The sequence below is a fragment of the Coturnix japonica genome, chromosome 7 (genome assembly GCF_054131305.1).
Source record: "Coturnix japonica strain WE chromosome 7, WE-NBRP24, whole genome shotgun sequence".
NCBI classification, from domain to species: domain Eukaryota; kingdom Metazoa; phylum Chordata; class Aves; order Galliformes; family Phasianidae; genus Coturnix; species Coturnix japonica.
In genome coordinates, this window is record NC_140669.1 from 18,032,694 (window position 1) to 18,057,596 (window position 24,903).

Genomic DNA, 24,903 nt, shown 5'->3' on the forward strand with positions numbered 1-24,903 from the left:
ATTTAAAGTTGTGACTGTACCACACACAGACAAGCATGGAAATCCTCCACAAAGATGAAACCTCCTCTATCTACACACAGCGGAAGCTTGGGAAACAGTACAATGGCGAGGCAGTGACTGTGTAATACAGATTTCTATTATTCTACATAAACTGTTTCTCAAAATGCTTCAGAGTTAAATAGTGGAGTTAGGTTTCCTCCTCTTAGTTTAATATTTTTTGTCGTTGACTTTTTTTTGTTTTCATTGCTTTTTCTTTTTTTTTTTTTTAACTTACATTTGAGAACTGGATTAATTCCAGTGAGCGACACTGATGTACTGATTAGTTGGAAATGCTACATTACCAGTCTGAAGGTTATGACCATGGTCTTCTAAGGTGTTTATCAGAGCAGGAGGTACGGTGGGACTCTTTCTCCTAGTTTAGGGAAAGCCTTATATATCAGTTTGAAGAAGGTGGAACCAATGAGCAGCGCTATGTTCTGTTATGTGCAATTTTATGTAAGTGTTACAGAGTGGCACTGATAACATTGTAAAGAGATTGTCCTATGCTTAAAGATGGTAGAGATACAAAGAACGTTTCTCTGCAGTCTCCCAGAGCAAGGAACTGTGTAAAATACAGCATGAGCAAATTGTGGACATGACAACTCTTTTACTCATGTCTGGAGGAACTTAAGTGTTGAGATTTTCAAAGCCAGCAATGTATGTGCCAGGTGTCACTAGCCTATTGCCACCATCTTCTTTGTAATGGAGCCAGGATGCTTTCAGAGCATGAACACTTGCTTATATAGATTTTATTTTCACTGACTATGACTTGGGGACCATGTTCAGAGTGTATGCCTTGTAAGAGTTGGCGTACATTACTTTTATTTTCTCCATAGTTTCTACCTCCTGAAGCAAGTATGAGGATCAGGTTCAACCCTCAGTTTCATCTACTAACATTAATAGACTTGCATGGATCTACTTCACAACAGAATTAAGTCATTGTTGAGCTAGGCCTTCATTCTTTTCACTCTAAGTCTCTTGTTAAAACCAGTGTGGGACTGAGGCCAAAGCATAATTACTTAGGTTGAAAAGTCCCACTTTGCAAATCTGGAGCGAAAGAAACAAAATGGATTTTAAGGATTTTGTATGGGTCCTTTCCAAGGCTCTGCATAATTTTGCAATGTAAGTTTTACTTTGGTACAGTTTTTATATAAATATATAATTTTAAGTCAGAAAAGAAAAGCACATGAGTTCATATCATACTAGGCATAGTCCCATGCAAAATTACAAATGAAAAATGTCTTTTCTCTTACAATACGATAGCTTTGGAACCTGCTACCTCTATATTCCATGGCAGATAACATTCTGCACAAGTGAGACACGGGTAAATGAGGACTACAGCTTATTTGCTACCTCCTGGAACTCTGAGGGTTACAGGCAAATACTGCAGAAAGATGAGGCAGTGTATTTTTAGGGTAATGACTCAACCAGAGATCAAGTGCCAGTACAGTTTGTTTATGCATTGTACAAATTTCTGTGTATTTCTTGCATAGAAAGCTTTGCACCTTAAAGTATTTACATTACTAAAATAATCGGATTCCTGCAGTGCCATGACCCTGTATGTCATATTTCCTGTTTTCATGGTATTCAAATGCTTGTATAGCAGAATTTGTTAACTCTTTTGTCTTGTAAGGCTTTGCAGTAACACAATGGTACAGAACTTGGCAGAACATGCTTTGATTTACTTCTGAAATTCCAAGAGTAGGAATAATCAAAGGGTCTTCCTGGTAGGTTGGACTGAACAGGTTAAGGTTCTCACCTGTCGTAGAACCTTTTTTCCAGCTTGATTTCCTTATATTTGGACCCATTTGCATTGCAGAACAGCTTTTTATCTTTTTTTTTTTCTTTTTTTTTTTTTTAAACTTAGTGTGAAGCATCTGAAGTAAGTTAGTTACATTAGTGAGAACAAAGGCATCAGCTTTTATGTATAATGCTGTTGGAATACGCATATGAGCAACTGGAGAGCCTTGGGTATTTGTGTGTGTATTATTTGACAGTGGAATTGGTTTTAAGGTTTGCAAAGGGTTTCTGGAGGCAAAGTCTTTAAGCTATGTATTGTCTAATACTCACTGAACAAATACTTTTCATGGCTTAAAACTCTCAGCAAAAGAAATGAAGCCAACTCCAAAGTAATTCTCTGTGGTCAGTGGACCTGGCTGTAACCAGCAACTCTTTGTCTTGCGTCATCAGAAAATATTTATCTGAGTTCACTGTGCTCTGTGAGTGCTCTCTGAGATCTGCATGTCCTCATTAATCGTTCTGACCACAGGCTTATGAAATGTCTCTTGTGTCATGTAGAGCTTCACTTAACTCTATAACTGAATGAACGTACTCTCTATTTCAGCCATTTGGTATATCAAAATTGAATATAGAGTTGTATATGTGTATGGGAGAAAGGAATTAAACCAGGCCGTACATTAAGCCTATTTTGATAAGCATCTTAAAATACTGCGCAGTGCAGTAGTTATGTCTACAAATTATGATATTTTAGTATTAAAATCTCTTTGCCTCATTTTTATTTCCTTGTCTCCTAGTTTTCATGAGCAACTCCATTGGTTTATTTGTTCCTCTCCTTCTTTAGAAATATATTAATTAACAGTACATCTTACTAGTGTTAGCCTTTTTTTATGTCAGTCATCAGTTTTGTGTTATGTTTAAATGAAAGAAGAGCGTATCTCACTTCTTTTAATTGCTCTGCTTTCATAAGAAATCTATTATTAGCACCTCAAGGGGAAATGTTTCTACTAACTGTCACGTTCTATCTCCATTAGAGATTAACCATTCCAAGCAGTTGTCCCAGAAGTTTTGCAGAACTGATGCATCAATGTTGGGAAGCTGATTCAAAGGTAATTTAATTTCTGTTATATTCTATATTCTTCACCTCTTATTTCTCTGTGTATGTTAAGCTGTCTTTGGAGGACAAGTCTGAGCTAACAAAAATATTAGATTCACAAAAATATTAGCTGGGGATGTATTTTCAAAATATTATATATTCAAAAAATACATATTTATGTATTTATACTTAAATGTGTTTCTGTCCTTTTAATCAAATGTTATTACTCTAAATTGCCTCACTACAGAGATTGTAAATAGGGTGAGATGACAAGAATGCTGCCATTTTTGATCAAGTGAAAAATAATTTTGTTTTTTTATTTCAGTAGTCAATCTTTCTTGCAGGTTTGTGAGTAATACATTTCAAATACCTATTTCAAGGTCCAGTTTTGATCTCTTTCTTGCGCTGGAAATGTATAAAGAATAAATGAATCCACAGAATATGGGTAGGAATGGCAAAAGCACATTCAAGATTAACATTTTTAAATGTCCTTGTCTTTTCCCCTAGGACACTGAATAATGAATTTCATGACAACTATACTGTAATAGTATAGTAATAGAAGTACTGCAGTATGCTGCTTAACTTTCCCCTATAACAATAAATCAGAAGAGAAATGAAAGACTATATTTGCTCAGTAAATACTTTTATAGATCCTGGCAATTACCTTCCTTAAACTGGTCCTGCTACATCCTGTTACATGTAAAGAACCTGGGGGCATACCAGTTCTGAGACCAAGTGTCAGGAGATATTTTATTTTGCCTATGAGGGTACTTAAGAGAGGAAAGGACAGTTAAGGATAGGAAATTTTGCACTTTTTTTTCAAGTCAAGGCACCAGGAAGACCTCTTAGTTACTGAAAACTCAGAACTACTAAAGGCCACAGAAGAATTTAGAGTGTGCGTTGCTGCACATACTAGGCCAGCTTGCTCTTTAGATTGCTTTAACCAGATATATGAGTGTCTGGAAGTCTGTTGCTGTATTTGCAGGAAAGGGAGGGATCTGCACATTGATAACAGGGATACCTGAGAAATTGACCTGGGCTTTAAATGAGTTTCTGGGATTGTTGATCCCAGATGCATATCTGGTTTGTGTAAAGAGCAAATACAAGGTTGGCTGAATTTTTCTGATAGTCTGCTCTTCACTACTTCTTTTTTCATTCAGCTTCTCATTTGTTAAGCAATTATAAATGCATTGTTCACATGACTGAAATGGAGTAATCTCTGGTCACATTTTGGGCATGTGACTGACAAACTCGGTCACGTGTTGGGAAAGGATCAGTACTTACAGCTATCAGAATGCCTTGATAAAAGGCTGTGAGGCCTGCTTGAGCCAAAAGATGGAGCACATTCCTCTAAAATGCTGCACTGTGCAGTTTTCCCTTTGGCCAGGATTAGCTTAAGAAAATCGGTGGTAGATGTATGAACAAGTTACTGAAGGTCAAGTGAGAATGTCAGCTGCTCAAAAGCAATTGCTTATATGCATAATTTCAGATCACAGAAAGCCTGAGGTATCTTTATGAGACTTAGTCCTGGGAAAAGAGGGATGTGCTTTTACTGTGGGGCTAAGGAATACACTTAGAGAGCTGCTGCAAAGCAGCTGCAGTGTCAGATGCTGCTCACACTATAACCTTGTCATGGGAATTAATGCAGTTACTAACTGTGCTTTGAATTTCTAAAAATTTGTTTATTCTCGGAGGAAAATGTCCATAGTGTGCTGCTCCAGGTAATGTATATTCGGAGTCTTCACACAGTTTAAGCTGTGCAAGTGAAGCAGTCTCTGGTGGGTTCGAAGTATTTTACTAAAATGCTAAGTACTAATTACTCTAAATCAGTAATTATTTAATAATTTCTGTGGTATAACTGAGTATCTTAAATTAACAAATGTAAAATCCCTATGAAAAAAGCAACTTTTGCTTGAGTACTAGAAAATTGTACAAAGGTTGCTCATCACTAAAGCTTTCATCAACTGGGGACACCTGCTTTGGAAACACAGGTGAGTGCATGTTTCTCATTTCCTCTGTTCCTTCAGTTTATCCCCACTTTAACATCAGAGCTGTACAAATTATTGAATATTTTGATAGAATTCAGAAATTTGAGAACAGAGAAGCAGCAATAAAGGAAAGGCATATGGTTTAAATATCCTGGTTTTAGGCAGACGTGTTTAGTAAGAAATACTGAGTGGAAGGAAATTGTGAAAGCATTAGCCAGAACTATTTCTGGAGAAGCATATATATTTTAAAGATTTTTTGCATGATACATCACAGATATGAAGGGAAACAATTTTCAAAGGTGACTCATCCCTTGATATTTTGAGTCTCTTACAAGAAACCATTTATGATGCCTGGCTTCCTGGGAAGTACCAAGCAGCTGTCCATTGGAAATAAGACTTTTTTTCCTTTTTTTAAATAAAGATAAAGCTCCTCAGCTTGAGTTTCCAACTTCAGCAAGCACCTCTTGCCAGTTTTACCTAAGTTATTAGTCTACACCTAGAGTGCACGTATTAAATCTGAAGTCTTCATCCCCCTTGGGGGAAGAAGCCGACAAAAACACATACCAATGTAGGCCTGTGTCTTGCTGTTAGCTGCACCTCCAGAAAAATCTGTTACCTGTATGTCTGGCATCTGTAAAGCTGGCAGGATAGCTGACAGCTGTTCACAGAAACTGCACAGCCAGAGAAGCTTTGTGAGTACTGTGACTGTACAGTTGTTCCAGCTGCAGTCCTGCAACACAACAGCTCCTTTTCAGCATGTAGAGATTTGCTGCATACCAGCTTGGTCCTGCTCTGTGTAGGACCAACCGAATGTGTTATTGCTACTCCCAATTCAGTCTGTTGGTACTTCAGCCTCCCTTGCTAAAAACCCTATTCTCTGTCATTGCTATTCCAAACTCCAAATTTGCTAGGCAGACCTGATGGCAGTGCTGATTATGTTAATTTGGTGTCCTTGGGTCCAGCAGCATCATGCATGCAATGGAGCTGCTGTCTTCCCTGCCCTCCTGTGAGTGCATCTCTGTGGGCAGGGGTCCCCACTGGGCTTTTGCACTGGGCACACATTAATGAGTGCACACTGTGCTGCTGAAAGGCTTGTTGGGTGGTGGGCTAGAGTCCAGGCTGTACAGTGAGTACTTGGTGCAGGTATGCAAAGAAACCTGAATAGCTCACCCCACTGCCCATTTGCCCAAATTCATGGAAATGGACCAAAAAGCACCAGACAAAGCCTCCAGTCACAGCCGAATAATGCAGCATTACAATATAAGAGAGCCTGTCTTTTTTTTTGTTATGCATTTGACGCTTTTTCATGCTGTTTGACATTTAAAATAAAGAAATTGTCTTCTTTTATAATGTGGAAATCACTTGGATCTTCCTGGGAGAGACACCTCAGCATTGTTCCTAATTGTTTTTGTGCTCCCAAATTAAAATGCACGTTTTAATTGCGGCATCTGTAATTTTAGCAGAAATGGTATAATTAGAGGCGAGATACAGAGAGAATGCGCATCATTCCCTTATTATATATCTACATTTTGTTTCAACCTTTTGTCTCAACTTTGTCTGGAGTCTGTCAAACAGACTAACAGAGTCAGCGTTCTTTCAAGAAACACGCTTTACCGTGGCTTTTTCAGTTAATTCTCCCACTTCATAGCTTCATTTCAGGACTACAGGGGAAGCAGAAAAAGCAGAGAAGCTGTGACTGCTCTCCATAAGTGATGAATGTGGTTGTACTATCAGCACAATGGGTGCTGGGCGCAGAGCTGGGCGCAGAAAGTTGAGAGAAAGAGTCCAACACAGGACTGTTCCCGTGAGCCCTGCTGGCTAAGGGGAGGCAGCATCATTTAGCCCAGATCTCTGCTTCTGCCCAGGCTACCAATGAGCTAACAAACTGAGAGGCTTTTTTGGAAAGCGTCCTTCCCTGCAAGAACCCAGCTCTGCAGCCAGGAGCCCATTTGTGATGGGCAGCTAATAGCATCTTTGTGCATTAAGGAGTTTGTGTTACTCCCTGTAAAAGCCATCTGTCTAATGACCAGCTGCTGATAGGGTCCAGCCTTCTCTCTGAGGTGTTATTTCCCTTGTTAGCTTGAGGAAAACATCATTTATAGAATGAAGAATCTTTGTAGTCGTTATTATTACTAACATTGTTTAATGTTTTTACTGCTATCCCAGGAAGTAGCAAATGGTTATTTAGGTAGATAGAGGAGAATAAGCGAAGGCTGAAGTCCTACTGGCTTATGTGGCTCTTTCCAAACTTAACATTTCTCCAGTTGAAGGAATAACAAAAAAAAAGCAAAAAACAACAACAAAAAAAAAACATTTAAAACTTCACACTTCTGATGTAGTTGCTTGTAGTCCATCACTTTCAGCTGAACCAATGACACTATGCAGTAATAGTCATATATGAGTGCAAATGCTGATTTTTATTTATTTGTTTATTTATTTATTTTTCCAGAAAAGGCCATCATTCAAGCAGATAATTTCAATTCTGGAATCCATGTCAAACGATAGCAACCTTCCAGATCAGTGCAACTCATTCCTGCATAACAAGGCGGAGTGGAGGTAAGCTTCCTGCCTCCCAGGATGAAATGATGCAGTTTTCCTTTTTAGTGGTGCAAGTCTGTGCTGTTTTCAGATGGACATCAGGCACTGATGAGGTATTGGCAGAGAAATTTCTATTTTTAGAACACGATTTACCTTGTTGTTTTTCAGGAATGCCCAGAATGTTGTGAAACCTGTATTAGGAGCCAATACGCTTAGCCGTACGCTATGTTTATTATTACATTGGTTTAGGTATCATGTTATTTATGGCTTTGTGATTCATGTCTTAAAACCAGCAATGTTTTCAGTGAATGGTGAGGGCCAAACAACTCAGGTGTATGTTCTGTTTGGTGCAGTTTTGACAGGAAACACATAGCCAGCAAATGTTTCTTTTAGCAAAAAAAGGACATAAAAGAATAATTTTTCAAGTCAAGCCTTTATTTGTCTTCACTTGAGTTTTGTCATAGTTGTGCATTCTTTCCCTTGCATTGACTTTGCACCCCTGCGTCCAGGCCAGCCCTGCTTTTGCAAAGTGCAATTGGGGGAATGTGGGATTTTCTCTATTGCCGATCATAATTTCTAGTCAAGCACGATTATAAATGGAGATGAGGTTTGAGAAAATAACAGCACGAGGCCCATTTTTACAGTCAAGGTGTCAGCCTGTTTTACTGGTGTGCCAAAACTTCAAAAAATGTCCCTGGAGCACATTTGTTGGTTGGAAAGCCTGCAGCCTCACAGTACATCCTGTGTTTGGAAAAGCAAATTGAAAACAGATCTGCAGGGGCAGAAGACTTTTACCAGACGATTGCACTAGGTCTATATTAAGCAGCTTGGCCCCCCTCCAGGTGAGCGGGGAGCGGAGCTATTAAAGGTGCCCTGCCTGCACTGCGGGCGCGGCAGAAGCCCGCGAGAGCACGGGGACAGGAGCACGGAAGCGGGCCTTGCAGCAAAACCCCAATCCCGTATCCCCTTCGCGGACTTCCCAGTAAATTCGAGACTTGCGCTTTTAATTGGAAAGAGTGGAAAAAATGACTGTGAGCCGGGACGCTTCCCCGGTCACATGGCAGCGGTATAAATAGCTGGGACGGCTCCTGCCCTGACTCAGCAGCGCTCCGCCGCGGCCCCCGCACCGCCAGCACCGGCGGCGGCAGCGCGACACCTGCTGGCGGCCGCCCGCCCTGTGCCCGACCCCGGCCCGCTGCATCGGTGCTTCCTCGCTCTTTTCGCTGCCCCTGGTGTGGTTCTGATTGGTTCTGCCTGTAGCACGGCTTTTGAAGAATGTCACTGTCTTCCCCCGAGTTCTGTATTACAAGGCTTGCTGTCTAAAATAAGGAAGCTCATGGTCTCGCAGCAAAAAAGAGTTGTGCAGAAGTTTAATGTGCTGTAACTTCTGCATTGAAAAAGCTTTTACTCGTGGCTTTATTTATTTGTTTATTTACTATCCCAAAGAAATAACAACAGGGAAAGAATTGGAGGTGTTACTAAGAAATAGGAATTTTTAATAAAGCCTGGCCATCAGAGCACTGGATGGAGCTGGGAAAAGTAAAGGTTATGCTTAAGCTCCAAATTAGTGATCCAGATACTGCATGTTCATGGTGATGCTGCACTTATCAAAGTGAATCAAAGCTGGGATAAGTTGGGTCGCGTTGTTTCTCAACTCTGTAATGTGCACTCTGACCAGCTGGCATGGAAGCAGAATGTGCTGAATCCATACACAACTAGCGCAGGTGAAAGGTCAGAATGTAATTTATCATTTCTTTAATGTGGTCTTACTGGTAAAATGTAACGGTATTCACGTTTATATTGAATAATGTTTTAATCTCCCTGTTCCATAATGTCCTTATTTTATTTCCTAACTATTCTACACCTCACGTTTTTATTATTAATCAGATAAGGGCACCATCGGCTCACTGTCCTATGACTAAGTTGCACAGATCTGCCCTATGTTTAAATTCATGTTCTGTCATATCTTTGGAGCTCTTTCCCAAATCACTTTTATTATGGTAGGAAAAAATTGGTGTTGAAGTAATGATGTTCCAATTCAGTGAGAGATCGCATTTGTCTGCATTTAGCCGTGTGTACTAACTGTGTTTCTTGGACTTGCATCCTTTCCCTACAAGTGACTGTTCAAATGATTAAAAGCAGTCTATTAGTGATACTCATATTAGTGTATCAGTAACAATTCAAGACACATAAACAAATACCACTCATTGTTTTTAATCTGTGGCTGTTTATCATTATAATTCCTAGTGAGAGCATACACATTCTTCATTGTCACAGAATGAGATTATTCTAGAATAAAGCAAGCAAGCTGAAACTGCAGAAGCAAACAAATACACGCTCTCTGCAATGTATAATGTTTCAAGCTGCTTCATTTATGAAGGAAGACTCATTAACTGGGCAATGTACGATAGCTTTCTCTTTTAATTACACAGTTTTATTATACAGTGGAATTATTTTCCGGAATGCGACTGTTTTTGCAGACTGACCTTCTATTATAAGAGAAGTTTCTAGCTAATGAAGAGAAGTAATTACAGCACAAAATAGACTTTTGATATATAGAAAGCTATTGTTACCAAGACATTGCTAGTGCAGAATGTTGTCTAAAAGAGAGGTTTAATGTACATATTTAACAAAATTACAGAGTTGCATGTATTGAGCAGTGATGCTGAGACCAAAGAAAAGCAGTGTGCAGCAATCCTGTAACTGCTTTGTAGTTACTGCAGTAGGTTGAGGCGTACATGTTGTGCTGACCAGGAAAAGTTTGTGACAAGGAAATGAATGCTGGAAAGGAGTTGCTTTCTGACCACACTGTGCAGTGCTTTTCAGTTTCATTCCTTTAGAGTGTCACAAGATTTAGTTAGCTTTCTGCCTAATGTATGTGTCAAAAGGTCTGCCTGGAGCATGGCTTTCAGTGTTTTCTAGGAATTTTAAAACAAATGTTGAATTTGCCATTTATTAGGATATATGGCGACTTTCCACCCATCGCAGAGATCAGCCCTGACCTTTACATGCCTAAAAAAGAGAGAGAATTTTTCTGGAAATCTGAAGCATAATAATTGTGAGGGACGTTTGTTCTGACCACCACACAGAGCAGCTCACTCAGCATGGTTTAAGTGGGATAAATGCCCTTGCCCCAGGCGGCTGATTTTTGCAGTGGAATTAAGCGTGGTGGTAGAGTTTGCAGTGGTTTGCTACTTATTCACACTCTGCGTCTTTTCACTGGACTTCTATGAGCATTACTCTCTGACAGAGATTTCTTAATAAAATAGAGCTTATACAAAATTTAGGATATCTAAATTCTCTCGTTTACTTAAGTAGTCTCTTTGGGTATGAACTTCCTCACATTAAGGGGCTGAAATCCTTTAGTTTGATAGTGGAGAAAAGCTCAATTACTCTGTATATTAGGATAGGGAAAAAAAGCACTCTATTTTTTACCAAGCGGAAATGACAGCTACCGTTGTGCTAGACCTTTTATTTTCTTTTTGTAAACATCAGAAGGAACAGATTTTCTGCAGTATGTTTATGGAAGAAAATATTGTAAAAGTTTGAGCGCAGGTGTTTGGCATTGCCAAGTGTTCCTAGCTATCTTAAGAGCTCTCTTCAGGGTCTGTCTCATTAGGAGCTTGCTCTCTTTTTTAGGAGCAAAACCAGAACACTGTGACGGACTGCTCTCACAGTGTGAATGGGAAGTAACTGAAGTAACTGTTTGCTAAATAGCTTCCATACAAATGAAGCATTTGATAACAAATGGAAATTTTTTCTTTTGTGATCTTATGAGCAATGCAACCCAACAGAGACAGTATCTAAACTCCTTAGAATACAGCATTTGCTTCCTGTCTTTCTTGTTTCTCTCACCTTTGCTTCTGTGGTGAAAAGCAGGAAAAAAAAAGTAAACCAAATCCTCTAATTAACTATTACTAATTTGAGAAGCTGGTAACCATTTGGGGGGCTGGATCTTATGTTTTATGTTCTTGCTTGTATGTACATGCCCTTATCTTGACCTAAAGAAACTGGAAGGTTAGCAGCAAAAATACTGAAATATTGAGTCTCTGTATGATAAACACAAGGTCAAGTAAAATTTGTGGTCATGTTATAAAACTAGGCAAATGGGGTTCTCCAGACTACTCATGTTGCATTGCTGATGATCATCCCAGTATCTTTACTTAATATAGTTACTTTATGGATAATATATTTCCTGATGTTCAGGTGGAAAAAATAGCATTTATTTTTTAGAATTTTATTATAACATGGCATTCCTACTCTTTTTAAAATTTTGTTTTTCTTCATTTGGAGGTATTATGGTTATTCTGAAGTGTATAAACATTATCAGTTGTTCTTAAAGCTCTGAAAGGCTTTGCATTTGGTAATTAAATGAACTGCTTGAGTTAGTATTGTACTTTTCTGCCTTTCACATTTAATTAACATTCATGTGGGAATTATGAACAATTTATATCTGTCGAGAAAAGACAAGACGTAACAAATTGTCTCCGTGCAGATGTGAAATTGAGGCAACCTTAGAGAGACTAAAGAAACTGGAGCGTGATCTGAGCTTTAAAGAGCAGGAACTAAAGGAACGGGAGCGACGTTTGAAGATGTGGGAGCAGAAGTTAACTGAACAGTCCAATACTCCTGTAAGTAGACAATAATTTATCCTTTCATTTTACTTCAGAAAGCATTTGGTGTTTTGCCTATGTAAGTCTAGGGATACACCAAGGGACCAGTGCTCCAGTTTTCTATGTCTTGTTTTGGGCCTATTTTGTAATGTCGTTGCAAATAACTGTATTATTTTTTTAAAAAATCATGTAATACATTGGATATCAGATACTGCCCACAGTTCATTTTGTGCCATGGGCTCTTGAGTAGTTTCCCATTGATTTAATTACAGTTCTCAGCTTTAAAATTTGATTGCGTTCAGTAAAGTCGTTTTCAACTAGAAAGTTGTTGACTTTAAATGGACACAGCATTTGGTCGTAAAAGATTAATTTGTTTATTCAAAAGAAAGCCTGAGAAACCTATGTATTTTTAAAAATATTCTTTTACTATGAGAAGAAACAAATTTCCGTAACATGAAAGGAGGTCAAAATTACAGCTGCTAATTTGAGACTTTGTACATAGTTTGCGTTAACACGCTCAGACCAGCTGGTTGTTAGCTGTTGGGACCTCCACGTTTGTATTAATAAATTGAACAAAAAAAATTCCTTTGTATCATCTTGAATTTCTTAATGAAACATGATATCCTCAGTGACTTATTGGCAGAAGGAAGACTACAGGGTTAGTGCCTGGATAAAAGCATATTATGATGGAATTGTTAAGAAAAATACTGCTATCAACCCACTTGTTTTTAAAGTGCTAGCCAAAATAAGTATGGAATTGAGTTTGCAATAGTACCTTATATACTTAAACCCAATTTTATCTTGCTTATATCATTGATTCTGATCGGAGCCATTTACATACAACTTGTGTTTAAGGCAGAGCTTATTCCTGTTATTTGAATGAAGTTACATTCATGTTCCTGCTGTGACCATGTAAAGAAACAATGAAGAATGAATGTTTTCATATGTGTAGATAGTATGTGTTTTTAGTAGGTATCCCTGTGTCTGCTTCAATGCTTGCGAACTTCTAGTAACTGAGATGTGGACTGTTGTCTGTCTTGCTCACAGCCTGAGACACAGCTTTAATGAGCAAATCTTTTTGCAAGCAAGGCCCTAGGGTTTTTTGTGGTGTACCTGCTTATGACTACTACTTTTCACTTGTAGCTGGCCTTGCTGAAAGAATAAAGCATTGTGCTATGGCCTGTTGTGCTGAGCATGAACTATCTTTCTGCATAATATTAACTCAACTCTCCTATTGCATTTAAGTGCAATTTATTCTAACAGAAAAATAGATATTTTTTCCCATAGGTCTCTAATGAACTGTTGCATGGAATAGCTTTAAAATAGAAAAAGGAAAAAAGTCTTTTTCTTGGGAAAAAAAAAAATTACATATTGGCAAAAATTGACTTGTTCTAGCAGGATCAGTTTCTTCATAGCAAATGTGTTTGTAGCCAGTGCCTTGTAGAATTTCAACTCTCTCTTAAATTCATAGCTATATATCATTTGGAAAACATCCCTGGGCATTCTCTCTGCAAGTTGTAATCCTTGGAGTCAGGTGTCTCCCTCCGTCTCTCAGTTCAGGGTATGTCTGCTTAGCAATGCCAAACCTTATGATTGCAGCAGAGAGGTGCGCTGCTTGATTTAAGCTACCTTGGCTGTAAAGAACAGTTGTGAAGACATGCAACCTGAAGCTAATAACATGGCTTAAAGTGTCCACTAGGCTTATGCTTGGTTTTTAGCCGGCTCTAGGCCCTGTTGTGTCTCAGATGGTACTGTTGTCCCTGCTGTGCACTCTGCAGTCACTTCTTCATTTTGCTCTGCAGTAAAGACTGGAGGCCAACAGACGCTTTTAAAGTGGTGTGCGGGAAGAGAAACTCAAACCAAGTTAAAGGGAAACAGGGAAGCTGACTCTGCCACAGAGTTGGTAGAAGCTTCATCCTGGAATCCCATGTGGTAGGTAGCTCTGAGTAGCAGGAGGCAGCACCTATTCTAAAGAATAAAATGTGTCTTTGTGCACAACAGCATGAGAGAAAGATGAGGCCAAGTCTTACAAACACCTCTGTGAAGGTAGTGTTTCTCCCTGGGCTTATTTTGACTGTTTCTGCTGTGACTTACATAGCAGAAGTCTCCAAGTCTTATCCCAGCAAATTTTCTTTGTGCAGAATGTCTTGCACAAGGGAATATAGAGCCTTTTGCAGGAATAGAATGTGTCCACAGCTGTAGTGAAATGGGAGGCTTTTTGTGAAAGACGACCTGGCTCAACAAGTGAGGTGCGTGTAGCTAAGGTGGATCTCAGATAGAGGAGGACAGCAAGCAAGACAGGAAGTCTGAAGATTCAACTGTGGTGCCATGCTCCTGCAGGTCATTGTTTAAGAACAGTGATTTGTATGGAGATGGAGGATCCCAGCAATCTATAAAAGGCCTTGATGATGGTCACCACATGTAATGTGACAACAAATAAAGGCCTTGTCACAGAGAACACCTAAGCTCTCAAAATGGGGGGGTTGGACTCAGTGATCTCTGGAGGTCCCTTCCAACCCCAGTGATTCTGTGAAAATAACAAGAAGTGGTAAAATGTGGAGAAAGTTAGGTTTTTATAACCCACAAAATGCACCACAGCTGTGGACTACTAGCAACTTAACCTATTGCCAAACATTGCAGTGACACATGAATATGTTTTAGAGGAAAGCTCTTTAGCAGCTTTGTTGATTTTTCGTAGAGTTCTTCCCATACTTCAGGGGATGCATTTCTGTGGTTCTTAAGTGATTAAAACTCTGATAGCTGATTAAAGAATTATCTGACACTAACTCAGTGTGCTGAGCATCTTGCTGCAGTGGCTATTTCTCGTTTTTTCTCTATATTAGTAGGAGCTGATTGTTTTCTCATTCCCTAGGAGCTATTGGTGTTCTTGATTTAAGCAGCGTTCTGATGATAATCTTTTCCTGTACAACCAGGTCTATGTAGGCTTATCTGGGGATCATGTAGACAGCCATAGGACACAAGAGGAGTATTAAGAGCTCCCCATCTCTCCAACTTGTTAATTTTACTTTCATTTCATAAACAACGACCACTGACTTTTGTCACCACAATGCAAATGGAAAGCCTATGTAAGTAGGAAAAACCTGAGAGAAACAAAAGGCAGATATTCTCCTTTTTAATCACTGACAGTTAGTTAATGAAAGTGGTTTTGAAAAGAAATTGGTGTTCTTTGAGCAGCCTGGCCATAAGGCCTCCCATGTGGCAGGCCATGGCACCACCATAATCCTCTCATAACCTGTTGTGATTAACTGTTGTCAATACTTCAGTCAGTTTTGTGATTAAGTTAAGAAAGATGTAGAAAAACATGGCTTTGTGGCAGGTTGTTTTGGGGGCAACTTTAAAAAGACCGACCATTTCAGTTGTTCATGTGCAGCTCCTTTGCTTCTGCTTTAGTTGGTAGCTGAGTTTAGGTCCATACACCTGAGGTTTTGCTCCCTGTGAAGAATAGGCAGGCATGTCACTGAAGTTACTTGCTGCAGCATTCTAGGGAGGCATTGTTATTTAGCTGGAAATGGTTTCAATTTGTAAAACACTGTAATTGCAGACTGACACAGGAAAACACACTTTTCTGTAGATGAAGATTGAATCAGTAGAGATTTAATATCACATACAACCAAATGGTAGATATCTAGAATTTTATACCATAGGAAAGATAAAAGAAAAAAAAAGCCAACCAACCTGAAGAATCTGGCCAAGCAGCCCCCTTTTCCCATTCTTTCTTCTCCCCAGAACAGCTTCCAGAAGCAATGTGCTGGCACAGGCTCAGGGTGGTTCCTGTCTCCTTTGAATTAGTGAGAGGCTTCTTTCTGACTGTGGCTATAGCAGTGTGACCCTTTCTTCTGTTGAGTATATGCTCAAAAAGTCTTTGCACAAATAATACTGCTGCTGTTATTTCTAATATTTAGAGGGCTGCTTCTTCTGCACCAAACTTCAGTAGCATGTTTGGATTCTCTAATGTAATGTGATTCATTCTTCAGTCCTGAAAGGTTCAGTTAAGCAACTCACCCAGACTTATGTTGTGACCCAGGAGCCAGTCAACCTGGCTAGAAAGCATCATAATCTGTTTTATGCTGTACAAAATGAAGGATTGAAGAGCCTGAACCTCCTTTTATCATGAAAGCTCTGCTACCTGTGGTTCTTGCCATATGATTCCGTGATTATGCACTTCCTTTTGAGAACAATGAGCACAGAATTAAGCTGTTGTAATGAATTCTTGATCTCCGTGTTTAGATTCACTAATCATTATGCTTTCTGTTTATTGCCAACTAATCTGGTGGTGTCTTTTTCCTTGATTTTTAAATTGGTTCTAACTTTCACTTTTGCTCTGTCCTTTCCTCCTTCAAATAGTTTCTCTTACCTCTTGCTGCAAGAATGTCTGAGGAGTCTTACTTTGAATCTAAAACAGAGGAGTCAAAGAGTGCAGAGATGTCATGTCAGATCACAGCAACAAGTAACGGGGAGGTAGCTGGCATGAACCAAAGTCTGAAGGCCTTGATGATGACGGGCTTTGGGGATATCTTCTCTCTGAACCAAGCAGGATCTGTCCTGCGTTCTGGAATGCAGATAAACATGCAAGCCAAAAAGAATTCTTCTAAAACCACCTCTATGAGAAAAGGAAAGAAAATCAACATGGCTTTGGGTTTCAGTGAATTCGACTGGTCAGATGACGATGATGATGATGATGATTTTGATGACACAGATGATAGCAGCGAATGAAATCAGTTACAGAATTAAATCTGAAATCGATTTTAGCAAACCAAAACAATAAAGTTTAAGAACAAGAATCCTGTCAGTTTGGTCTGTTCAAATCCTGTAAAAGAGAAAAAAAAAAAGTGAGACGCTTTCCAGGCAGAGCATGTTTGTGTGTAGAAAGACATTGTTCTTGTTTAGATTATGTTGACTTATTTCTGTTTTGATGAAATTTGGTACTAAACTTCCAAAGTAATTGAGATTACTATTAAGAACTATGATTATGTCTGTAATTCTTTATGCCTGATTATAGAAACTATGGCTTGATAAACTTGAGAACTGAAAACATTGGGGGAAACTTCAATGTCTTTAATGCAATTAATGTACTGCAAATTTTTCTGTGGATTTTTTTGGTTTTTTTTTTTTTTTTTGGTCACTATCTTTACCCCTTTAATTGTCAATCATATTAATATACTTGTGCTTTCAGATTTGCTGTTCTCCGCAATTCGATTTTTCTTACTGTTGCAGTGAAGGGGTTTGCTGTGTTTCTAATTTAAAGCTTTTTCAAGGTGAGGTTATGGGAAGTCACAAATACGTTTCTAGGAAAAGAGAAGCTTAGCTGAGAGAAATAAAAGGGTAAGCTAAATATACAGTTTAAAAACTGAATAGCAGCAGAATCCAGATAATCCCTATTAGTAGATGATTTGTATAAATGCTTTTCCCCTTGCGTGTGTGTGCATGTGTATATAATTCACTCTAGCAAAGCGAATTGCAATCAGACTTCTGCATCTATTATCAGATATTGTGATCTAGAAGCTAATTTTCAGTTATGTTGATGTAAATCCAGGAAGCCTCATTAACTTTGATGGACTTACTCTGGTACCTGAGAGTAAAAATGGGTGTTAGCAAATTTTGATTCTGTTGCATCTCTTAAGGCACATGCGCTGTCCTTACAAAAGGACAAGGAGAAGTCATGGTGACATTTCAGGTTGGACCCTACTTCTGTGGCTCATGTGAAATTCTCAGTGGTGGCAGTAATATGAGGAATATTTACAAGTCCCTGAGTATCTGGGTTTTTTTCTTGTTTGTTTGTTTTGTTTTGTTTTTGCAACTAAATCACTTCTAAAGCATTGCCACTACTGTTACGACTTACCATAAAACTCAGCATGTAACAATCTGCTGCAATAATTGCCTGCCAGGCACTTGTGTTGAGAGCAGTGACTATGTTTCTCCTGATGACCCCTTTAGCAGTAATGCAGGAGGAGGGAGGGAAACTGGCGCAAGCACAAATGCAGGTTAGAAAGGAAGCCGATATAAAATATTTGCCCAAGGAAGAAGGACAGCATTTCAAAAGAGAAATGTTACTGTTTAGTTCAGCTACAGTGGGAATAAGTTGTCAAAATTCCATTCTCTGTTACTGGAGGGGGTTTCTTTAATGAAAACTTCTGTTTTTGAGTGGCTTCTTTAATTATAGGCTTGTCTGTTACACAGCTCTAACCTATGTATTATGGTGAGTATTTTTGTAGATAGCTTAGAGAAAAATGGATACATTAGATAACAGCAGGCCTGAAATCATTACATGTCCAGACAACAAAAGAGAAAGTTCTTTGAAGGAGTTTTCCCAGAGTGATGAGTGGGCACCTCTTTGTGATGTGAGACAGAATTGTTTTATTCTGAAACAGCGAGGCAGTGAGTGCTTCGGCCAGAGCTAGTGTGCGCCACTCAGTGTTCACCAGGATAGCCCTCCAAAATGCTTCCTTTCAAGTAGGATATCATTCCTCATTCCCCTTCTTCCTAACAGTTGCAGGTCCGTTGGCTTGAAGTTGATCCTTGTGCATCAGGAGATTTTTTCATGTCCAAACTGTAATATAAATGATGTGATGAGCTTACTCTACATTCTGGGAGCAACATGCTCCTTAGTCACAGGTAGGGATGGCATTTTAGGTCCATCTGACTTTAGAGAGAAGAGATACCGAAAGCCAAAGAATAAACTGGAAATATGAACAAATAGGCTATTTCCAGGGCAGATTTGCACTCTTTCTATAAGTTTATGTCTGCTAACACCCATTGCAGTTATATTATTTTTTTAACTTCCACATTGCACACAGGAAAATTTGATCTGATACATGCACTTAAGATGTGTGTTGTTGTGCATAGACTATTGTACCACATATGCAGTGTAGTGTTGTACAGCTTTAACTGAAAACAAAATTTGGTTCAGTACAATTAGCGTTCAAAAAATATCTACTTGTCCCTAGCGCTGTTTTGCACTTTCTGTAGGATCTGACACTCTCAGAGCACTTTATGCATATTTATATTTGTGTAAGTTTTAATTGAATTTTTATGTTCACTCCTTAGCGTTTACAGAATTAAAAATAGTCCTTGAGCAGTACACTACAGGAATTCTTAGTTACAAAATCCCCAAATTTGGGTCTCTTTCCAAATTTTTATTCCTACTACCCATGTGTGTCTCTTATTTCAGCAGAATGGTATCAGAATTTGGTAACATGCCCGTAGGAGTTTCAGCTATTTATTTAGTTACAGTTCTTTTATGGGGGGAAAAAGAAAAAAGGTTTTATTCTTTACTTTCTCCACACTTTGCTTCTAAAAGCAAGTTAAGCTGTATTAAGGATAAAATTAGACTCTCTTAAAACAACTTGTTTTGTGCTTAAAGTAGCAAAGATCTCTGAACTTCTAAGAAAGTTAAGATACGACAGATAACATATGATAGGGTCTGTTGGTGTAGTCCTATCATCGCAGTGTTATACTTAGGATATTGGCTGTGCTTATAAGAAAAAAAATGATATTGATTGAATTTTTGCTTTCTGTGATGGCTTTCATAACAGATGTCTGCAGTTTACAAGCCAAAAATTGTATGTGAGAATCAGCTGTGTTGTTTCTGCCTCTGACAAACTCCTAGCTAGATAAAAGTTTTGGAATCATCTCTGCTGGGCAGGTGTGTCGTTTGGAGGAGATCATAGTATTTTCATCTTTCAGACCTGATTTTGCTCTGCTGTGCAATCTGGCCTGTTTTCTACCCGTGTCAGCAACACAGCCACTTGCTGTGCCAGCTTAGGAATGCATTAACCAAGCCCCAGAAGTGTTTCTCTGGCTACTCTGGGCTGTGAGCAAAACTACTGAAAGCCTTCCCGTGCTTCATACACCTCTAAGCTTACTCATTTCTGTTGGGCCTTTTGAGGTCACAGATTTCTCTGCCTTCCCTAAAGTTCTGCAGGTATCTGCAGCAGAGTAGTGCTGCTGTACTTGACAGAGGGGAAATGCAAGAACTGGGCCTCAGCTTCTCATTTTCACAAGGCTGTTCTGCCAACATTTACTATAGTGGCTCAAGAGAAGAATGGTGAGGATCGTCTTTTGGCTCACTTAAATATACAGAGTGAGCTGGGACCAAGACAGGATGTCCTAACTCGCAACTCTGTTTCTTTTCCTTCAGAGTTGGGGGAAAGAACAGGGGAGGAATTAATGGCATAAAACTTTTGATCTGGTCATTTTTGTGACTTAATCTGACCTGACCAGTTTTGTGACTCCACTAATTCCTTGGAGGTACAGCGTGTAGGTGTGGTGCATCCCCAGCTGGCTGGAGGCCTGGCCTGGAGTTTGTCCCCTCTAGCTGTGAAGGGCTTTGGGGAGGTGAGGTCTGGAGTAGCTCCTTGTCTCACAGTTGTGTTTGACTTGTCATTTCTTTATTGTTTGAGCAGTTCTGTTAGATGTTGATGCCTTTTAGATGTTAAACAGTTATTAAGAATTAAATATTTGTTGCAATAACAAGTTATTTTGCTCTCAGCAGTAGTAGTAAATCTGTAGTGTGCATACAGCTATTCAGTATCCAGCAGAGTCACTGTGTCTTTAGTACTGTAGTTCCTTTTTCTGTAATCAGGCAGCTTTTACAGGTTTTTAATAGGACTTCTAACTTGACAGAGGTTATGACTACAGTCCTACGTAGAATCTTCAGGTAAAAAGATAAGTTTGTTTAGTAATTTTCACAGCCCTTAAAATGCACTGGTAGGAATCTGGAGGAGTATTGTTTCCCCTTTTCCCCAGACTTTGGCTTGGTGTACACTGTAAAACCTGCACAGAGGTTTCTGATGTGTGAAGATTTAATTTTGAAAATGTAGAACCTACAACCTTCTTTAAACATTTTGTATCGTGTGCCAAATATCCATATGCCTTTGAAAGTCAGATATAGTCCACTGCATTTCTTGCTTTTGCACTACTGAAAAAGTTTTGTACTGAATTATAGAAATCGATGCCACTTACACTCCAGGTGTGAACAGATGAAATTTGAATAGAAAATACTTCCATTGTTAAAAAAAAAAACAATCATTTTCCCTTCTGAGAATGTGGTGAGCACTGCAGTGCCTGTGCTGAAACTCTTGTGCTGTAAACTGAATATATAATTTGTATGGAACATGCAATGTTACACTTCTGTGTGGTAAAACCTTGCAGCGTCAGTTACTCTCTTTATTGCACTTGACATATGATGTCTTGTTTTATTCACACTGTGGATTTGATTTTTCCAGTGTAAAGACATAGCAAACAACCAAAGAGAAACCATGCAATGTATTCAATTTCCTCAATTGGTGTCATAAACTTTCTTTTGATGTGAACTTTTTCCTTTGCTTCTCTTTGTTCCAAACTCTATTTTGCAATAAACATTTTGACAGTAAATTTTCTGCATCTGTGTCCCTGTGTAAAATGCTGATGTTTGAAGAGGTTCCTTATTGTCTGGTGGTTCAAGTCATTTTTATGTTACTCGCTGTGTAACATTTCTACTTTACTTTGCCAATCTTTTCTTTCCCTTTTTTATAATTTTGAAAGAATATGGAATATACTCTGTCTCTGGTTATATTTAAATGTGGGAAAGCCTGAAAACATCTATTATACAATCAAAAATGCAAGGTTGGACTTCTGCAGTATGCAGTTGAATCGTACAAATTATTCTACAGGCTCCTCACACAGCACCAGCCCTTCTGACAATAAGTACCCACAAAAGGCATGGCCTGCTGCCTTCACAAGGGTCTCTGTGATGGCCGCTTGTCCTTCCTTCAACTCAGTTGTTGCCTCAGCACTACTGCCCGGGCAGCAGGTAACTGTTAGCACAAGATAAGACTGACTAGCAGTAGGTATATTTAGAAGATTGTCTTTACAACACCATGTTTTCAGTCAAAAAGTCAGGACTTTATTTAGCAAGCACATTTTCCCATGTGACTCTTCACTATGATGCCTTTGGCTCTGTCCATTTTGGGGTTGCAGTGGGCAAGAGGCCAACCAGGTCCTTCTCACAGGGGTGCTTTCAGGTCTCACAGATGTTTTGTGCCCAGCAGGCACAGAAGGCATTGAGCCTTCAGGAGATTCTGACTGCCCAAATGTGTACATACAAATTCATATGAACTCTTTTTCTGGATGGGAACGCAAATAAGGTGAAGCCTGTGAAGCATATGCTTGTGTGACTAAAACAGCAGTCAGTATTGCAGTGAGGTTTTCTACTGTGTCAGCTTTTTGAAATCATCCCAGAATTTCACATCTATCCTTCATGGTTTCAAGAGCTACAACAAAGCATGCCACACATGGGCTGCAACGACAGAGGGGGTGGGAAGTGCTGTGCTCATGGAGTCTCAGGCAAGCAGTTGTGGAACGTTGGCAGAAACCAGAGGAGAATTGTCCCAACAGGAAGACTGGCCACAGCAGCCTGACTCCAAATCCTGTCTTCATTGCTGTCTAGTGGCAGTTTTACTTTCTTCTTCAGAAATTGCTCATCGTTTTGGAGGGTGTCATAATCAGAGCATTGTTTTTCCTGCAGAAATCAGGTGGTATCAAATCTGTAACAAAAGCAAAAACCTTTTCATAGTGTCAAACAAGAAGCAAGATAGCTGGAGTAGGCCCACAATGGGCTGGAATCCAAAGGGTTGTTCTGTTGGTCTGGAAAGTACTCTCTGGTGCTCCGTATGGGAATTGCAGGTTAAAGTCCTCCCCTTCACTGGAGGAAAAGAACCAAATAAAACTGGCAACCAGAGTGAGTTTTGGGTGGAGGGGGGAACAACAGTCAGATGGTTTTCTTTTCAATTCGTATCTCTCACACAGTTGCTGCCCTCCTTTGATATTTGTGCATGGACTGAAGAAGACGTGGTGAGTATCTTGTGTTAACGTGGCCAGCGTTGTGCTGCTGGAGCTCTCTGCCAATTGCGGTGGGTATGAAGGGAATATGAGCTGGATCAGAACACCTTGGTGAGATTTTACTGCTATTTGCTTGGTGGAACTTGTGTCCCAGAAAGGCTTTTAAAGTGACCATATGTAAATTAAGAATTTATGTGACCCTGATGAAACAGATACATTCTTTGATAGCCAGGAAAAAAATTGTTCTGTGAATTTTCAGCAGCCAGGACTGCATTCCTCAGCAATCACTGAGGAAATGTGGAAGTTCTACAAGACCTGTCTAAGCAAGACTTTTCCTGTAGAGTTTAAAATGGGTTTGAAGGTTTTACCTTGCTGTATGCTACTGGAATGGAAATTAACTGAAAGTTAAGGGTTTATTAAGGAGTGTGGGCTATCTCATATTAAAAAAAAAAAAAAAGGCATTGAAGCCTTCTTTTTGTGCTCCTATTCAATTAAAATGCTAAGCTAGTAATACCAGTTATTCATCTTTAGCATGTCACTGTGTTTCAGTGATTTTCATGTCCCATTTAGTGCTCTCCTTGTGTATGGTGCAGCATGGGATTGTTTAGCTAAGGCTTATTGAAGGACTCCCTGTAAAGACAGTGCAAAAGCCAGGATAGCTCTGGCTGCTTCTGAGGGCTTAACTAAAGCCCTTTTATCATGTGGCAGGTTGCTATACTGTTTGCCTCAGTCATTTTGATTGTTCTTCATAATGATAAGCTAAGGAATGGACCTGCAAAGTAGAAGGAGGTTTAAAAAAGATAAATGAAAGTAATCACTGACATTGGAGAATCTTGAGTCCTTTAATGGAAGCTTATAAATAATTTTAAAATTAATTTTCTAATTATTATATTTTCTAATTATTATATTTTCTAATTATTGCATTTTATATTATTATTATATTTGTGAGCTCCAAGTAAGTGTAATATAAAATTTTGCTAACACAAACTTCCAAGATTGATTCCTTTTTTTCTTCTTTCTTTTTTGCAGTTTTTCTGGATGCAACAACTTACTAGAAAAGGTAAAAGCTGTTCATATGTACCTTCATGTTCACGTTAATGAATACAAATACATTTGTCTGTCTTTTTCTTCCCTCATCAAAAAGCCTTATGGATTTCTGAATAACCTCTCTTACCTTAAGGCGATGCTTCTGGTGAAATGAGTGCATATGCTAGCTTGTTTAAGGAACATCATATCACTGGAAAGCGATTGCTTCTTCTAGAAGAAGAAGATTTAAAGGACATGGGAATCGTTTCCAGAGGACACATCATCCACTTAAAGGTATCTAGTAGTATATGTTGAACATCGGATTAGATTATAGTGTAGGTATTGAGAGAAATTTTACAGTTTTATAATAGTATTAAGTATTTTTTTCTTTAAGTTGTGAAGCTAAATAGAAAGCTTGTTTGGTATAAAAAGAATCAGAGTTACAGGTTCATATGGCTCTGAATCCCAAAGAACCCTGAGCGTACTGTGAGGTGTGACATGTGCCACGAACTTCATTCTCCTCCTTATTTATTGGTTTTGTTGGGGGCAGGACCAACAGTACCGCTGGAGATTTGTCTAACAGGGCAGAGCCATTTGCCTGGCAGAAAGCTTTGGTTATCTTCAGAGTGCTGTCCCATAAAGTTTCTCTTAAGCTAAGAGAGGATCAGGTATGGAGGAAGTTAGTTGGAACCTCCCAACTTATTAAGCTGATTGATGGCCAGGTTGCTTTGATTGTAATGCTTTGTTTCATGGGCTTCTGAATATATAATATTTGTTATGAATTCAGAATATTATGGCCTGGAAAACATGATCACAACAGCAATAATGGTATTAATAACGTAGCCACAGGAGATAGTTACATTTCCTGGCTGTGAGCTTTGGAAAACAATCTCACTAAAAGCAGCATCTGGGATTCTGTTGGGTCTTGGTGACTTTATACCACAATTTGCTGGTAAAGAGATACTTTTATCCTAATTGCTAGTACTGCAAATTTAGCCTCATCTCTGCAAGTCGCAGAGATTTATTC

The 24,903-nt window shown here is 39.0% G+C and overlaps 1 protein-coding gene across 13 annotated transcripts in view; it reads left to right on the forward strand.

The window, feature by feature from the left end:
• MAP3K20 (mitogen-activated protein kinase kinase kinase 20) overlaps positions 1–24,903 on the forward strand; it is an 84,159-nt gene that overhangs the window by 41,404 nt on the left and 17,852 nt on the right. For 9 of the 13 annotated variants that reach the window (XR_014947978.1, XR_014947976.1, XR_014947977.1 and 6 more), the window contains exons 9-14: positions 2,811–2,885; positions 7,310–7,416; positions 11,894–12,029; positions 22,818–22,862; positions 23,880–23,910; positions 24,031–24,170. Coding sequence is in view for 10 of the 13 variants with exons in the window: in XM_015868486.3 (XP_015723972.2) it covers positions 2,811–2,885; positions 7,310–7,416; positions 11,894–12,029; positions 22,818–22,862; positions 23,880–23,910; positions 24,031–24,170 (534 nt within the window). In the remaining 3 variants the exon portion in view is untranslated. Of the gene's footprint in view, positions 1–2,810; positions 2,886–7,309; positions 7,512–11,893; positions 12,030–13,482; positions 13,573–16,376; positions 21,405–22,817; positions 22,863–23,879; positions 23,911–24,030; positions 24,171–24,903 lie in introns of those variants that run through there. The other 4 variants (XM_032445694.2, XM_085552550.1, XM_085552548.1 and 1 more) reach the window with 3 other exon arrangements.